At 43.8% G+C, this 17,225-nt stretch overlaps 1 protein-coding gene across 1 annotated transcript in view; it reads right to left on the bottom strand.

Annotated features, from left to right (window-relative positions):
* Window positions 1-17,225, bottom strand: part of LOC311142507 (cell adhesion molecule DSCAM-like) — a gene marked incomplete at both ends in the record, with an annotated part of 151,585 nt that overhangs the window by 30,286 nt on the left and 104,074 nt on the right. The window contains 4 exons of the mRNA XM_084178167.1: window positions 7,118-7,297; window positions 13,618-13,737; window positions 14,488-14,766; window positions 15,727-16,002. Of these exons, the coding sequence (XP_084034293.1) occupies window positions 7,118-7,297; window positions 13,618-13,737; window positions 14,488-14,766; window positions 15,727-16,002 (855 nt within the window). The remainder of the gene's footprint in view (window positions 1-7,117; window positions 7,298-13,617; window positions 13,738-14,487; window positions 14,767-15,726; window positions 16,003-17,225) is intronic.

Genomic DNA, 17,225 nt, shown 5'->3' with positions numbered 1-17,225 from the left:
CCCACGTCCAGGCTGCCTGCTCCTGGACACGCTGCTTGGTCCTGTGATGGTGGGTTCTTCTGTCACGATCGTCGTTAAGAGAGGAGGACCAAGGCGCAGCGTGATGAACGAACATGTTTATTTATCATTAGCGATAAACACGGACAGTAAACAAAAACAACAAACGACTCGTAACGTCCTAGGTAACATAGACCAACACGGAACAAGAACCCACAAACACAAAGGGAAAAACAGACAGTCTAAATATGGCTCCCAATCAGAGACAACCAGCCACAGCTGACACTCGTTGCCTCTGATTGGGAGTCACTCAGGCCAACATAGAAATAAACAACCTGAACCCCCAACATAGAAATATAACACATAGAATGAACACACCCTGGCTCAACATATAGAGTCCCAGAGCCCGGGTGTGACAGCAACAAAATAGGAAAAAAGGCCAAGGGGGATGAATACTTTTGCAAGGCACTGTATACAGTGCATTCTGAAAGTGGAATTTGATTAGTGCTTGGGGTTACTGTCTTGCTGGAAGATCCACTTGCGGCCAAGTGTCAACCTCCTGGCAGAGGCAACCCTGTTTTTGGCTAGTAAATTTGATCTCTATATTTTTTGTATTTTTTTTTTGTATTACTTGTTAAACAAAATCTCTTTCTCTGAGCAATGGTATTAGTATAAAATATAATTTCCCAATTTTTTATTAGCCCAGTATTTTTTTATATTTTTTATTTTAGTATTTTTTGCTCATCTTTATCAATGGTGCCAATAATTATGGACCTGACTGTAGATCTACCATATTTATGCCAGATGTGAAATATACAGTAGGCCTACATGTCCACCATCTTATTCAGTCAGTTGAAACAGACAACAACAAAACTTCCTGTCTCCTACCAACCTGACACCACTGTTCCATCCACATGCAGTACATTGAATCATATCCATATCTACCCAGCATGGCCATCTAACAGTAACGTTAACCTATGACTGTAGATTCCAGGTCGAATGGACAGCCCCAGGCATCAGGCTCCGTTTACCCCACCAGAGTGAGTTTCTGGCTGGGGAATGTAGGCCACAGGGTGCCCTGGGCCATGGGTGTGAGATGAGAACGAGACGAGATCACTCCCTACAGGAGCCCACTGCCCCTGGGGCATTGTGTGTGTGTGTGTGTGTGTGTGTGTGTGTGTGTGTTTATATATAGAGTGGGCAGGTAGGGGGAAGGGCGGTGATGGCACAGATTTGACTGGTTCACTGGGTGCTAGCTCCACTCACTGCACCAAAATAATTCCCTTAGCTGCACAATTGGGTTGGACATTGAGCATGATGCTGAGTATATGGCTCCAGACATGCTGCTTTGTGTGGGTAGTTGGAGGGCTGAAACAAGGGAAGGAAGAAGAGAAAGAGAGAGAGTGAGAGAGAGAGAGAGAGAGAGAGAGAGAGAGCGAATGATTCTTACTGATTGGGTGATTGGGAGCTTGGCGACCAGGTGACAACACTGTTTTTCTCCAATTAAGTCTTATTATGTGCATGCTCTCATCATTGTGTCTCGGTGCGTTATGAGTGTAATGCTCTTAATTGATCCTAATTGGCACTGATTAACATTGAGTGGCTGTTGACCCACTCTGATAGAATAAACCTACTCTGGATTAGTGATGCATCCAGTCAATTGCATCAGTGGAGGTAGGTATACAGTAGAGGAGACTGTAGTCATTTAGACAGGGGAATGGGTTCAAATCCTGTTGTTGCCCTCAGCTGCACAAAATATAAATAAAGACATGGATAGTTTTAAGTAAGGTAGAATTAAGTATTAAGGTGTCTAGGCAATATGCCAAATACTATGAACCTATGATGAATAAAGAGTGAATTCTGTGAGCACGCACTCTCTCACACACACACACAAAGCTGTGAAAATACTGCTTTTGCAACATAAGCAATTTCTGCTGACTGTAGGTGTCTGTGACAGTGTTCATATACGATGATGCATGGTGTATTATGGTTAGGCATTAGCCTATGCACAGACACTAATAACAATAGAAGTGTCTCACTACGACATCACAATAGCTGCAATTCATTCCCCTATGGGTCCGCCACAATAGCCTGGCCAAATGGAATCTGTCTAAACCATTGAATTACAGTAGCAGCCTGCGAGGGCCATGATTCTTCAGTAATGGCCTGTGTGTGTGTGTGTGTGTGCACGCATGCATGTGTGTGCCTATTAGTGTCTTTTCCAGGAAAACAACCAGGTAAACTTGTGTGTGGCGTAACCCAGCCAAGAGCTCATCCAGTACTGTATATCACCTGACCACTTTACAGCCAGTCAGTTCCAGTGTTGCTGTAATTGTCTCCTAAGCCTCTTAAGTGGCAGCAGCTTCTCCAGCAGCAGTGGTGTCGTATGGCCTGGATAAACAACACACACCAGCACAGCACAGAGTGTACTGCATGCTACGGTAGTCTGCTGCATGCTTACTGTCTATGATGAGGAGGACACAGTCTGGTGTGTGTACAGTATGTAACATTACACCTGCTCAGCACAGGACAGGTTCAGTGGGTTAATGAGGGTCTCGTCTGGCACAAATACACTGATCCACAGGAGACCAGGGAACAGGGCTCCCAGGGAGGCTCAGGTTCCAGAGAGCAGGAGTGCCAGACACAACCAACACCCCGACCACCCGCAAAACAACCTGAACCTGACACTCCGGGAGCTGAGCTCAGCTGAGGGAGAACACTGACACACAGGCTCACAGACAGACACATACATGCACACACACACACTGCAGAGGGACATCAATAACAGGGTGTGTGTGTGTGTGTGGACACAGACAACACTCTAAGCAGCCTATGTCCAAACAATTTACACGGGGATGAAAATCGACCACTGCTGTGGGTACTCTGCTGTGTGTGTCTAGACATAAGATTTTAGCTAAGTACATATAAATGTGTTTATCGGGGTGTGCATCCATGAGTGTGTGTGTGTTTATAAGTGTAAGTGTCCTGGTACATGTATTGTATTTGTGTGTGTTTTTGAGTAAGTGTGTGAGAGTATTATATGAGCGAGTGAGTCAGTCAGACAGACTGGCTCGGCAGTCTCAAATGGAGGTCGCTATTGAACGTTTTCAACGCTGTAGGAGCTGTGTTTATTTTACTTTGTTCCGGGACAATGTGGACCGCCCGTACTTTCAATGTAGCAACTGTTTGCTTGCAGAGGACTACAGGGGTGAAGTGGCTTCTCTTAGCAAACAAGTAGCGAACCTACACAAGCTACTGGGGAATCCGCGCCCGCCTACTTTTTCTTTTTCTTCTACCCCAGTAGCCGGACGCCGCTTTGGTCTGTTGGAAGTGTTGCCAACGTGTCGGTTCTCCACAACCGACTGGCCAGTACTCTGCAGGGATCCCTCCCTGAAGGGGTCTCCCCCTTCCCCGGAGAACGTAGCTAGTAGGATGCTCCTGGATGACTTGAGGGATGTTCCTGTTCTCGACCCAACCAAACAGCCATGGAGATATGTCACTTGCCGTGGAAGTCGAAGAAAATGTCCTCTGGCAACGGGGGCCTCCTTGGAGATGTTAAGCCCGGACCGGACACAGACCATAAACGGCTTTGCCGCCCTGGATCCAGAGGTTCCGGCGCCTTCTTCCCTAGGGGCTTCCGATTCGAGATCGGATCCGGAGGTACCTACGCCTTCGTCCTCTTTTCTGTCTCCCTCTCCGGTGGCGTCAGATCCTCAGAGCTCCCACCCTCAACAGACGATGTTGATACTACAGCCAGCTCGGGTCCATTGGGCCCCAACACTCTTCGGTCCACGAGGGGTTTGCGAAACCACTCGAGGCGAAAGAACGGCCAGACTTCCTCAGCCATTGCACCAGCTGTCGTTGTCAGCAGCTCTATTGTAAGAAACATCTTGGTTCCCGGGGCAAAAACCCTGTGCTACTCAGGAGAACGAGTACAGGATATTAAAAGGCTGCTTCCGACCGTTCTACGACAGATGCCAGGAGCTGACTCTGTCGTAGTCCATGTGGGGTCAAATGATATCAGGAGGGCTAGCTCGGAACTTCTGAAAATTGTTTTTAAAAGAACTGATTCTAGCACTGAAAGATTCAAAAAAGCGCCCAATCATTTCAGGTCCGGTACCATCGTTGGGGCGCGGGTGTGAAAGACTCAATTGAGCTCAGGTGCATCCTGTTTCCATTGATCATCCATGAGATGTTTTTACAACTTGATTGGAGTCCACCTGTGGTAAATTCAATTGATTGGACATGATTTGGAAAGGCACACACCTGTCTATATAAGGTCCCACAGTTGACAGTGCATGTCAGAGCAAACACCAAGCCATGAGGTCGAAATAATTGTCTATAGAGCTCCGAGACAGGATTGTGTCGAGGCACAGATCTGGGGAAGGGTACCAAAAATTAGGTTGTGGCAGTATCATGCTGTGGGGATGTTTTTCAGCGGCAGGGACTGAGAGACTAGTCAGGATCAAGGGAAAGATGAACGGGGCAAAGTACAGAGAGATCCTTGATGAAAACCTTATCCAGAGTGCTCAGGACCTCAGACTGGGGCGAAGGTTTACCTTCCAACAGGACAACGACCCTAAGCACACAGCCAAGACAACGCAGGAGTGGCTTCAGGACAAGTCTCTGAATGTCCTTGAGTGGCCCAGCCAGAGCCCGGACTTGAACCTGATCAAACATCTCTGGAGAGACCTGAAAATAGCTGTGCAGTGACGCACCCCATCCAACCTGACAGAGCTTGAGAGGATCTGCAGAGAAACTCCCCAAATACAGGAGTGCCAAGCTTGTAGTGTCATACCCAAGAAGACTTGAGGCTATAATCGCTGCCAAAGGTGCTTCAACAAAGTACTGAGTGAAGGGTCTGAATACTTATGTAAATGCGATATTTACGGTTTTTTTTTTATATACATTTGCAAAAATGTAAAAAATAACAGTTTTTGCTTTGTCATTATGGGGTATTGTGTGTAGCGTGATGAGGGGAAAAAACAATTTAATCAATTTTAGAATAAGGCTGTAACTTAACAAAATGTAGAAAAAGTCAAGGGGTCTGAACACTTTCCGAATGCACTATATATATACATACATACATACAGTACATGTATGCACGCACACAAACAACACACACCTCTAAGACACACTAAGAGCCTGATTTAGGCCTCCTGTAGCTCAGTTCGTAGAGCATGGTGCTTGCAACGCCAGGGTTGTGGGTTCGTTTCCCACGGGGGGCCAGAATGAAAAACAAATGTATGCACTCACTAACTAACTGTAAGTCGCTCTGGATGCTAAATGACTAAAATGTCAAATGTAAAAATGTACCCAGCAACTTTGGCTTATAATGTTTACGTTGATTCAGGAGAATCAACAGTTCATCTTTCATACTGCAAATCAGTGCATTTTACACAGTCTATTCACCATCAACATCAAAAGTGGAAATCCAACAGACAAGATGAAAACAATAGTCTGGCCTCAATTTTCTACAGTTTCCTTTTTTTACCTGAAGAGGGCAGTGTTTCTATTGGAAAAATCTAAAACGACAACATTTAGTATAGTATAATGCGGTATGCATGTGGGAGCAGCGGATTGAAAGAAGTGAGGAGAGCTTGGAGAGATCCCGCATTTGATTAGTTGTCAAATAACACTGCTGTTATTTCACTTGCTGCACAAGAATATGGTATAGTGTATGTCATCTAGCTTGCATCGTAAGAAATGATGCCACATTTATTTGTAGAGATGATGTAAGATTGAAAACATCAAATCAGTGGATGTGTGTGTGTGTGTGATGAGGGGGGTGGAACTGGCTCTAGAGGGGGGTGATGGGCACATCTCCCCATCATGTCACTACCAATCAAATCCCAGTGGTTAGACTGGGAGTCATACAATGATGGGAGACGGAGCGAGGTGGGAAGGAGGGAGGAGAGATGGATACAGGCAGACAGGGGAGGGGAAATCATATTGTATCAGAAATTAAATACAGTTAAATATTACACACACATAAAGACAGAGGGAGAGAGACAGAAAGGGAAGACTGAGCAAAATAGGAAGCAGAAGAAGAGGAGGAGGAGGAAAGGAGGAGAGGAAGCCAGACATACAGAAGAGCAGCCTAGGGAGGGGAGAAGTGAGAGAAGGAAAGAAAAGGGAGGGAAACGGACTGATAGCCCATCCCTCCCACCAACCCTCTTTTCCACATGGCAGCATCTGCCTGCATATAGAGTTCAGAGCCTAATGGAGGGGAGCTAAGTCCATGGCCACTCAGCGGATAAACGTCAGTGTTTCTCAGAGAGAAAGAGAGCGATGGAGACCGGCAACGCTGCATGGTTGCTTTTGTGGGATGTGTTCAGGCAGAAAGACAAAGGGCCATGGTGGTGGTGGTGGCCTCTCTGACACAGAGCACAGTGACTTATAATAAATAATAAATGACTTCAGTCAACTTAACCTTCAGTCATTTAACGCCACCACCACTACCCAGCATATTACTGGATCACCCCACTGTAAATACAGGGAAAGATGACTATCTAAAAACCGCTGTCCTTCCATACTTTATTTTTAATTTTTATTTAACCTTTATTTAACTAGGCAAGTCAGTTAAGAACAAATTCTTATTTACAATGACGGCCTACACCGGCCAAACCCGGACGACGCTGGGCCAATTGTGCGCCGCCCTATGGGACTCCCAATCACGGCCGGTTGTGATACAGCCTGGAATCGAACCAGGGGATCTGTAGTGACACCTCAAGCACTGAGATGCAGTGCCTTAGACCGCTGCGCCACTGGGGAGCCCATACAGGGCTAAAACAATGTGGCTCTTTGACACCCCTATAGCACTTTATTCCAGCACAGACCAGTAACATAACTCAACAACAGACTCCACAAAATGGCTGCCATGAATGTCTTTAATGAGGGCCAACATGTAGCCTACTGCTTCCCAATGGGTCTCCCTTTGGACATTATGGTACATGATCCTTACAGGAAGAGAGGTCTTACTTTTGACACTGAGCTTTTTATTTTATGTTCACCTTTGACATTGGAGAACACAGACATTCCAGGATAAAGAGGGGGATTTCAATTTGACACTGAGGTCCATGTATAAAGCCATGAAAGATGGGGGTCTTCAGTGACTTACTTTTGACGTTGAGGTACATGGACTTGCTGACGTCAGCTCCCACATCATTGCTGACCTTACACAGGTAGTAGCCGCTGTCCTCCTCCAGCACGTGTTTGATTAGCAAAGAGCCGTTGACCAGCACCTGGATACGGAAGCCTGAGTTCAGGGCTATAGGCTGGAACTGGGGAACCCCTGCACCTGGGGAGGGAGGGAGATAGGGAGAAAGGGAGGGGTGGATGGAGGGAGAGAGAGAAGGAAGGGGAGATATAAGATGTTTTAAAAACACCCCTTCCATGGTTCTTGATCAAATGATGAGAAATTATTACATAATGGATGGATGTTTTGCGTCAACAAACATTACAGTACATTTCCTTTTACTCTGTTATCGTAATGTGAGAAGCTGTTGCTCTCCTTTCTTTATCTTACTGTTGGTTTAGAGTTACAGTACAGTGCTGCGCTTTCACCATTCAACCTCAAGGCTGTAGACACTGTGTTTGCTGTGTTAGCTCTCAAACGGATGCTCTTCAATAAAAAAGCTTGCAGTAGAACACACAATGTTGTGTTTACGCAATTCAGCAAGATAGTCAGAGGACTAGAAATGGAAGATGCACAGTTACAAAATAACTCTGTTCTCCTCAATCATGAACCCAGTGTGTAAACAGATCATCATAGTGGTCAGAAGGGAGAAGAGTAGCTTCTAATTAATCCTGGGATGTGTTCAGCAGGGTACACTGTACTGTAGCAAAACGTTTTGCAACGGAAAATGAAAATATGTGTTCTAATTGGACAAGTTCAGGCAGTACCGCACCATTTCACTCCATGTCAAGACATTTACTCTACTAAACACAACCCTTGTACACAGAGTGTACAAAACATTAGGAACACCTGCTCTTTCCATGACATAGGCTGACCAGGAGAATCCAGGTGAAAGCTATGACCCCTTATTGATGTCACTTGTTGAATCCACTTCAATCAGTGTAGATGAACGGGAGGAGACAGGTAAAAAGAAGGATTTTCAAGCCTTGAGACATGGATTGTGTTTGTGTGCCTTTCAGAGGGTGAATGGCACACATTGACACCTTTTTTTTCCTTTTTCTTTTTTTAAGGGGTAGATCAGCTTTAATATTGCAGAACAATTGTGGCTTTCATCAATGTAATTGTCTGCATCATTTCCAATCCCCCATATATATTTTTTTGGGGACAAGTCTCTGAATTTCCTTGAGTGTCCCAGCCAGAGCCCGGACTTGAACCCATTCGAACATCTCTGGAGAGACCTGAAAATAGCTGTTCAGTGACGCTCCCATCCAACCTGACAGAGCTTGAAAGGATCTGCAGAGAAGAATGGGAGAAACTCCCCAAATACAGGTGTGCCAAGCTTGTAGCTTCATACCCAAGAAGAATCGAGGCTATAATCGCTACCAAAGGTGCTTCAACAAAGTACTGAGTAAAGGGTCAGATGACGCAGATGCTAAGCTACAGGACTGTTTTGCTAGCACAGACTGGAACATGTTCCGGGATTCTTCAGATAGCATTGAGGAGTACACCACATCAGTCACTGGCTTCATCAATAAGTGCATCGATGACGTCATCCCCACAGTGACCGTACGTACATACCCCAAACAGAAGCCATGGATTACAGGCAACATCCGCACTGAGATAAAGGGTAGAACTGCCGCTTTCAAGGAGCGGGACTCTAACCCGGACACTTATAAGAAATCCCGCTATGCTCTCCGATGAACCATCAAACAGGCAAAGAGTCAATACAGGACTAAGATTGAATCGTACTACACCGGCTCTGACGCTCGTCGGATGTGGCAGGGCTTGAAAACTATTACAGATTACAAAGGGAAGCACAGCCGCGAGCTGCCCAGTGACACAAGCCTACCAGACGAGCTAAACCACTTCTATGCTCGCTTTGAGGCAAGCAACACTGAAGCATGCATGAGAGCACCAGCTGTTCCGAATGACTATGTGATCACGCTCTCCGTAGCCGATGTGAGTAAGACTTTTAAGCAGGTCAACATTCACAAGGCCGCAGGGCCAGACGGATTACCAGGACGTGTACTCCGAGAATGTGCTGACCAACTGGCAAGTGTCTTCACCGACATTTTCAACATGTCCCTGACTGAGTCTGTAATACCAACATGTTTCAAGCAGACCACCATAGTCCCCATGCCCAAGGACACTAAGGTAACCTGCCTAAATGACTACCGACCCGTAGCACTGACGTCTGTAGCCATGAAGTGCTTTGAAAGGCTGGTCATGGCTCACATCAACACCATTATCCCAGAAACCCTAGACCCACTCCAATTTGCATAGCGCCCCAACAGATCCACAGATGGTGCAATCTCTATTACACTCCACACTGCCCTTTCCCACCTGGACAAGAGGAACACCTACGTGAGAATGCTATTCATTGACTACAGCTCAGCGTTCAACACCATAGTGCCCTCAAAGCTCATCACTAAGCTAAGGATCCTGGGACTAAACACCTCCCTCTGCAACTGGATCCTGGACTTCCTGACGGGCCGCCACCAGGTGGTAATGGTAGGTAACAACACATCTGCCACGCTGATCCTCAACACGGGGGACCCTCAGGGGTGCGTGCTCAGTCCCCTCCTGTACTCCCTGTTCACCCATGACTGCATGGCCAGGCACGACTCCAACACCATCATTAAGTTTGCCGACGACACAACAGTGGTAGGCCTGATCACCGACAACGATGAGACAGCCTATAGGGAGGAGGTCAGAGACTTGGCCGTGTGGTGCCAGGATAACAACCTCTCCCTCAACGTGACCAAGACAAAGGAGATGATTGTGGACTACAGGAAATAAAAGAGGACTGAGCACGCCCCCATTCTCATTGACGGGGCTGTAGTGGAACAGGTTGAGAGCTTCAAGTTCCTTGGTGTCCACATCACCAACAAACTATCATGGTCCAAACACACCAAGACAGTCGTGAAGAGGGCACGACAAAGCCTATTCCCCCTCAGGAGACTGAAAAGATTTGGCATGGGTCCTCAGATCCTCAAAAAATTATACAGCTGCACCATTGAGAGCATCCTGACTGGTTGCATCACCGCCTGGTATGGCAACTGCTCGGCCTCCGACCGCAAGGCACTTCAGAGGGTAGTGTGTACGGCCCAGTACATCACTGGGGCCAAGCTTCCTGCCATCCAGTACCTCTATACCAGGCGGTGTCAGAGGAAGGCCCTCAAAATTGTCAAAGACTCCAGCCACCCTAGTCATAGACTGTTATCTCTGCTACCGCACGGCAAGCGGTACCGGAGCACCAAGTCTAGGTCCAAAAGGCTTCTCAACAGCTTCTACCCCCAAGCCATAAGACTCCTGAACAGCTAATCATGGCTACCCGGACTATTTGCACCCCCACCCCATCTTTTTACGCTGCTGCTACTCTGTTAATGATTTATGCATAGTCACTTTAACTCTACCCACATGTACATATTACCTCAACTACCTCAACTAGCCGGTGCCCCCACACATTGACTCTGCACCGGTACCCCCCTGTATATAGCCTCCCTACTGTTATTTTATTTTACTTCTGCTCTTTTTTTCTCAACACTTTTTTGTTGTTGTTAATAATATAATATAATATGCCATTTAGCAGACGCTTTTATCCAAAGCAACTTACAGTAATGTGTGCATATATTTTTACGTATGGGTGGTCCCGGGGATCGAACCCACTACCCTGGCATTACAAGCGCCATGCTCTACCAATTGAGCTATTTTTTATTAAGAAATAAATGCATTGTTGGTTAAGGGCTGTAAGTAAGCATTTCACGGTAATGTCTACACCTGTTGTATTCGGCGCATGTGGCAAATAAAATTTGATTTGATTTGATTTGAATACTTATGTAAATGTAATATTTCCTTTTTCTTTATTCTTTTTTTATTTGCAAAAAAAATCTAAAAATCTGTTTTTGCTTTTTCATTATGGGGTATTGTGTGTAGATTAATTGAGGGGGAAAAACAATTGAATCAATTTTAGAATAAGGCTGTAACGTAACAAAATGTGGAAAAAGTCAAGGGGTCTGAATACTTTCTGAAAGCACTGTATTTTTGTCAGCTGCATTTCTGACATAATTCCACCAGTCCTATTTATAATATCATTTACAAAGATGATATACAATTATATAAAATGTAAAAACAATTATGTTTTTTTTTTATCAATTACTATATTTGAGTTTAACCACAATATTTATTTTATTATTTGTTCTGTCTTTTCTGGTGGATGAAACTGAAATTGCAACCAACTTTCTATGATTTGTTTAAAAATAGCGATATTTTGGAGATTATTTCCTTTTCAAATAACCGAAAGTGAGAGGTTGTAATCTGAATAAAGCGAAAAAGGCAATTCTTGAACATGGGGTGAGACATTCTTACTAATCTGCTAGAAAACCAGTTCGGATTTAAGCATAACTTTTGTATGACTGACGCCTTTAGTGAGAGGTCTAATGCTTTAATATTTAATCATTTCTGCCCTCTGAATTCATATTCATTATATAAATAGGCCTGTTTAATTTTGTCTGGCTTGCTGTTCTAATTCAAATTGAATATTTTTAGCTCATATAATTTAAAAAAACAGGTCGCTAGGTGTAGGCAAGACCATAAGCAAATAGGTAAACTGGGATATGACTAAAGAGTTAATCAGGGTGATTTTTCCACAAATAGACAGGTATTTTCCTTTCCATGGTAGCAAGATCTTATCTTTTTTTGCTAACTTTCTATTAAAATGTATTGTAGTGAGATAATTTATTTCTTTCGGGATATGTATACCGAGTATGTCCACATCACCGTCAGACCATTTTATTGGTAAACTACACGGTAATGTAAAAGTTAATTTTTTTGTGATCCAATACGTAATATAGTACACTTATCATCATTTGGTTGTAAGCCAGAGAGGTTAGAAAAAGTATCTAGATTCTCTATGAGGCTGTGGAGGGATCCAAATTGTGGATTTAAATGAAAACATGAATTATCAGCATAGAATGACACCTTTGTTTTTAAGCCCTGTATTTCTAACCCCTTGATATTATTGTTGGATCTGATTTTAATAGCTAACATTTCGATGGCCATAATAAATAGATTTGCCGATAGTGGAAAACCTTGTTTTACTCCTCTTAACAGTTTAATACTTTCCGAGAAGTAGCCATTATTTACTATTTTACACCTAGGGTTACTACTATACATAACATTAACCAATTGGATAAGAGATTCTCCAAAATTGAAATATTCAAGGCATTTATATATAAATTCCAGTCGTACTTTATCAAAAGCCTTTTAAAGTCAGCTATGAATACCAGACCTGGTAAACCAGATTTTCATAGTGTTCTATTGTTTCCAGTACTTGTCTTATATTTACATTTACATTTTAGTCATTTAGCAGACGCTCTTATCCAGAGCGACTTACAGTTAGTGAGTGCATACATTTTTTTTTTTTCATACCCCAGTGGGAATCGAACCCGCAACCCTGGCGTTGCAAACGCCATGCTCTACCAACTGAGCTACATCCATGCCGGCCATTCCCTCCCCTACCCTAGACGACGCTGGGCCAATTGTGCGCCGCCCCATGGGTCTCCCGGTCACGGCCGGCTACGACAGAGCCTGGATTCGAACCAGGATCTCTAGTGGCACAGCTAGCACTGCGATGCAGTGCCTTAGACCACTGCGCCACTCGGGAGGATATTATCTCCAATGTATCGTCCATGTAAAAAACCTGTCTGATTAGGATTAATAATATCCGACAATACCTTTTTTAATTCTATGCACTATGCATTTTGCTAGAATTTTTGCATCACAACACTGACGTGTAAGGGGCCTCAAAAAATTTTAATGGACTGGATCTTTACATTTACCACTTGGACCTGTTTCAGTAATAATGAAATCAGACTTTCTTGTTGAGTATCTGATAATCTACCATTTTTATAGGAGTGATTAAAACATGCTAATAACGGTCCTCTGACTATATCAAAAAAGGTTTGGTATACCTCTACTGGTATGCCATCCAGCCCTGGAGTTTTCCCAGACTTAAAGGCTTTAATTGCATCAAGAAGTTCCTCCTCTGTAATTTGGCCTTCACATGAGTCTTTCTATACAGCTGTTAATTTTACATGAATAAAAGTGGAGATGGAGGAGACAAACGAAAACATATGCTTAAAGTACTTTGCTTCCTCTTTCAAAATATTGTTTGATGAATCATGGGTGACTCCGTCATTTGTAACAAGTTTCAGTAAATTATTTTTTGTAGCATTTCTATGTTAAAAATTAAAAAAGAATTTGGTGCATTTTCCCCCATATTCCATCCAATTCGCTTTATTTTTATAATACATTACACTTGATCATTCTTGAATAAGTTCCTCTATGGTACACATTGAGACCTTGTAGAGTCCATGCCTGACAAATTGAGGCTGTTCTGAGGGCAAAAGGGGGTGCAACTCAATATTAGGAAGGTGTTCCTAATGTTTTGTACACTCAGTGTATATTGTGGTGCTATTTACCTTTGGAGTACTTCCACACTATGGTAGGGACGGGGTATCCCTCTGCGGAGCAGTTGAGGATCACAGCTTTCCCATAGATGCCGTCCTGGTCCTTGGGCTGCACCACAAACTTGGGAGGGACTAGTTAGGAGAGGAACAGAAAAAAGGTAATTTATTAACACTGATTATACTGTTATGGTGTTTTAGTATGAGTTTGTAATACCTTGTGGCTTAAATAGCACAAATTATAAATTATATATTTTCACACCAAGTGTAAGAAAAACAAGACAAGCCAACGCTAACGTAGGTTAGCATATTAGCAGGGTTGGGGTCAATTCCATTTAAATTCCAGTCAATTCATAAAGTAAACAAAATTCCAATTCCAATTTTTCCTAATTGAAAAGCATTGAAGAGAATTGGAAAAGGAATTTCAGTAGCCTTTGTGAATTGACTGGAATTTAAATGGAATTGACCCCAACCATGCCTTCAGTAGTGGAATAAGTGGCATCTCACATCACAATATTAAAATATTAAGATTACAGTAAAACAGCATGTGCAACGCTGCTATTGGGATTAGGGTTATATTTTGTTTAAGCATATCGTTTTGCCAGGTTTTCTTATGCTATACCCAACATAGGCCTAGTGGTAGGTTGATTTGGATCCACTCCAACTGTAGGGGAACACATGAAGAGAGTTTAATCTAGCAAAATACTTGCAAAACTAGCAAATACCTTCTAGACTCATATCTTTGAGTAGGGTCAAGCCTTCTCGCCCCTTTTCCCCCTCTCCCCACCCTCCCTCCCCCATCACCTCCCTCTATCCCCTTCTCACCCCTCTCCACATACTCCCCCCTCCCAGCCTACTTCCCACCTTTCTCCGTCCCCTTCTCACCCCTGACGATGAGCTGACTCTGGTGTTCCACGATGGCGGCCTGGTTGCGTGCGATGCAGGTGTAGTTGCCATTGTGCAGGAGAGACAGGTTGGAGATACGCAGGGAGCTGGTGAAGTCTATGTTGTCGATGGTTACGCTCAGGCTGGCCGGAATTGGCCGACCGTCCTTCTGCCAGGTGATGAAGACAGGCTGGTCACCTGACATCACCACACATGGAATGAACACACGCTGGCCGATGGAGAAACGAGGGAACTCGAAGGGATGGATGGTGGGAGGAACTACGGGAGAAAGAGAGGGGTAGAGTTAAGGTAAGGGTATTTAAAAATCTCTAAAATCTCTAAAAGCAAGGATTTAACTCAGTTACTTCTATTTGTGTACCACTGTAAGTATAGCAGGTGCCATCCTGTGAAACCCCTGTGAAAATATTTCACATCCAGTCTATCACCTTATTAATAGCATGGCTTAACACAGTGGAGATGCAGGTGAGAGAGAAAATGATTATATTTCCCATTGCGGAGAGGCAGAATTCTCACTGAAATAACACGCATATGCCTGACTGCATAAGCATGGCTGTGGTCTCCCTCTCCCTCTCTCTCCTGGGACACCGTAGACATCGTGAGAAACAGATTCTTTGGAGAATTAATGATTTAAAATAACATTGGAATAAGCAGCACTTCAGCGCTTATTTAATTCACAACAAAGTAGGCATAATGGGCTCCTGGGGATTCCCTCTCCTCTCCTCAGCCTCGGAATGCTAAGCAGCCGAGAGGCAAATTAGGCAGAGTGGGAATGACAGTGTTCCCAGCTTTGTCTAGGGCCACAGCCAGCATGATTTCCACCGCCTTGCACACTCCTTAACGTGGGGGCGGCGCCGAGACCCATGAGAGGGGATTCCGATTATGCAGCGTCATTATTGAGGGAAGACTACAGAGCCATTTGAAGTTATGTACTGGGAGACTGGCACAGCGGCTGTGGATGTTCAGATCAGCTCCTTTACACTGTTAGTTATAGGAGCCATACCTTTCACTGATTGTGGCAGACATTTGTAACGTGCCTATACCAAGGGCTGTAACGCACCAGATCCAGCAAATCAAGGTCCTGATGAGCAGCTAATTAGTAGAATCACGTGTGTTAGATGATGCTTGGAGCTAACAGGTAGCTCTAAAGGTTGGGGAGCCCTGGGTTATATATTTAACTGAGTAGGGCAGAGTGAGACCAGGTTTGAGTGTGTACTGTACCTTTCACACTGACGTGCACACTTTGGCTGGTGGACAGAGAAGGCGAGACCAGCACGCTACACGTGTACTCTCCCTCATCCACATCCTTCTGTACATCGTACAGCTTTAGCGTGCCATTGTTCTCAAACGCCCGCTGCCGGTGGTTATAGGGGAGCAGGTTGGCGTCCTTGTGCCACTTAATGGAGTAGTACGGGTAGCCAATGACGCGGCAGTGGATATACATGTCCCGCCCAGCAATGGCGGTAAGGTTTTTCATTGGTCGTATGCTGGCAGGCCCTTAAAGGAGACAGAAGAGAAATACCTCTCTTAAAATGATTTTGAGGCTAAGAAATGTGAAACTTTAGAAGTGTGAGATGTTGAAGTGTGTCAAAAACCATGGATACAGACAGTGATTCATTCTGAAAGACAAAGGAAACATTTATTGGGGATTGTAACATATTAAAACAATATCTTCCTCAGTGCCTGACTACTATATCCTACTGTGGATAATAGATTAGAATAATATAAACACCTCTTTTCCCTGTAATTAGTAAATAAAGGGCAAGAATGTACATAAATGAACAGATTTTACAAAAATGAATACTTCTCTATTATAGAGCAGTGCTCATTTATGTAAAATCTTGCCATTTATTTCCTATAATAGTCTTATGAAATAATAGCAATATAAAATCACCTCATCCTGGGACCTATCCATAGCTGAGTGTTCCAGAGGGGGTCTACCTACCTTCCTATTTTAAACTCTCTGAGGTGAAGTGAATATTATTATACTGTTCTAGCACCTGCTAGACGCCAGCCATGATTGCGTTTGACAAGCATTGGAGTGCAATGTTCCCACTCTCCACTCATGAACCTATTATCAAAACCATTACTCATGTTCCCACGCTCTCTCTTTCACACTACTGGAAAACCAACAGCATATATAACAATATGATTCCATATTGGATACTGGATATTTTACATACTGTAGATCAGTGTTTCCCAACCCTGGTCCTCCAGTACCCCCAACAGTACACATTTTTGTTAGTAGCCCTGGACAAACACACTTCATTCAGCTCATTGAGGGCTTAGTTGACAAGTTGAATCAGGTGTGCTTGTCCAGCGTTACAATAAAAATGTGTACTGTTGGGGGTACTCGAGGACCAGGGTTGGAAAACACTGTACTAATCTACAGTTGGATACTGTAGCTAGATACAGTGCCTTCAGAAAGTATTAACACCCCTTGACTTTTTCCACATTTTGTTTTTACAAAGTGGGATTAAAATGGATTTAATTGTCTTTTTTTCTTAACGATCTACACAACATCCTCTGAAATGTCAAAGTGGAAGAAAATTCTAACATTTGTAAAACATTTATAAAAAAATCAAACACTTCTACACTACCGGTCAAAAGTTTTAGAACACCTACTCATTCAAGGGTTTTTCTTTATTTTTACTATTTTCTACATTGTAGAATAATAGTGAAGACATCAAAACTATGAAATAACACATATGCAATCATGT

This window comes from Coregonus lavaretus (genome assembly GCF_964263955.1).
Source record: "Coregonus lavaretus genome assembly, chromosome: 15".
NCBI classification, from domain to species: Eukaryota; Metazoa; Chordata; class Actinopteri; order Salmoniformes; family Salmonidae; genus Coregonus; species Coregonus lavaretus.
This window is presented reverse-complemented; position numbering and strand designations above follow the sequence as displayed.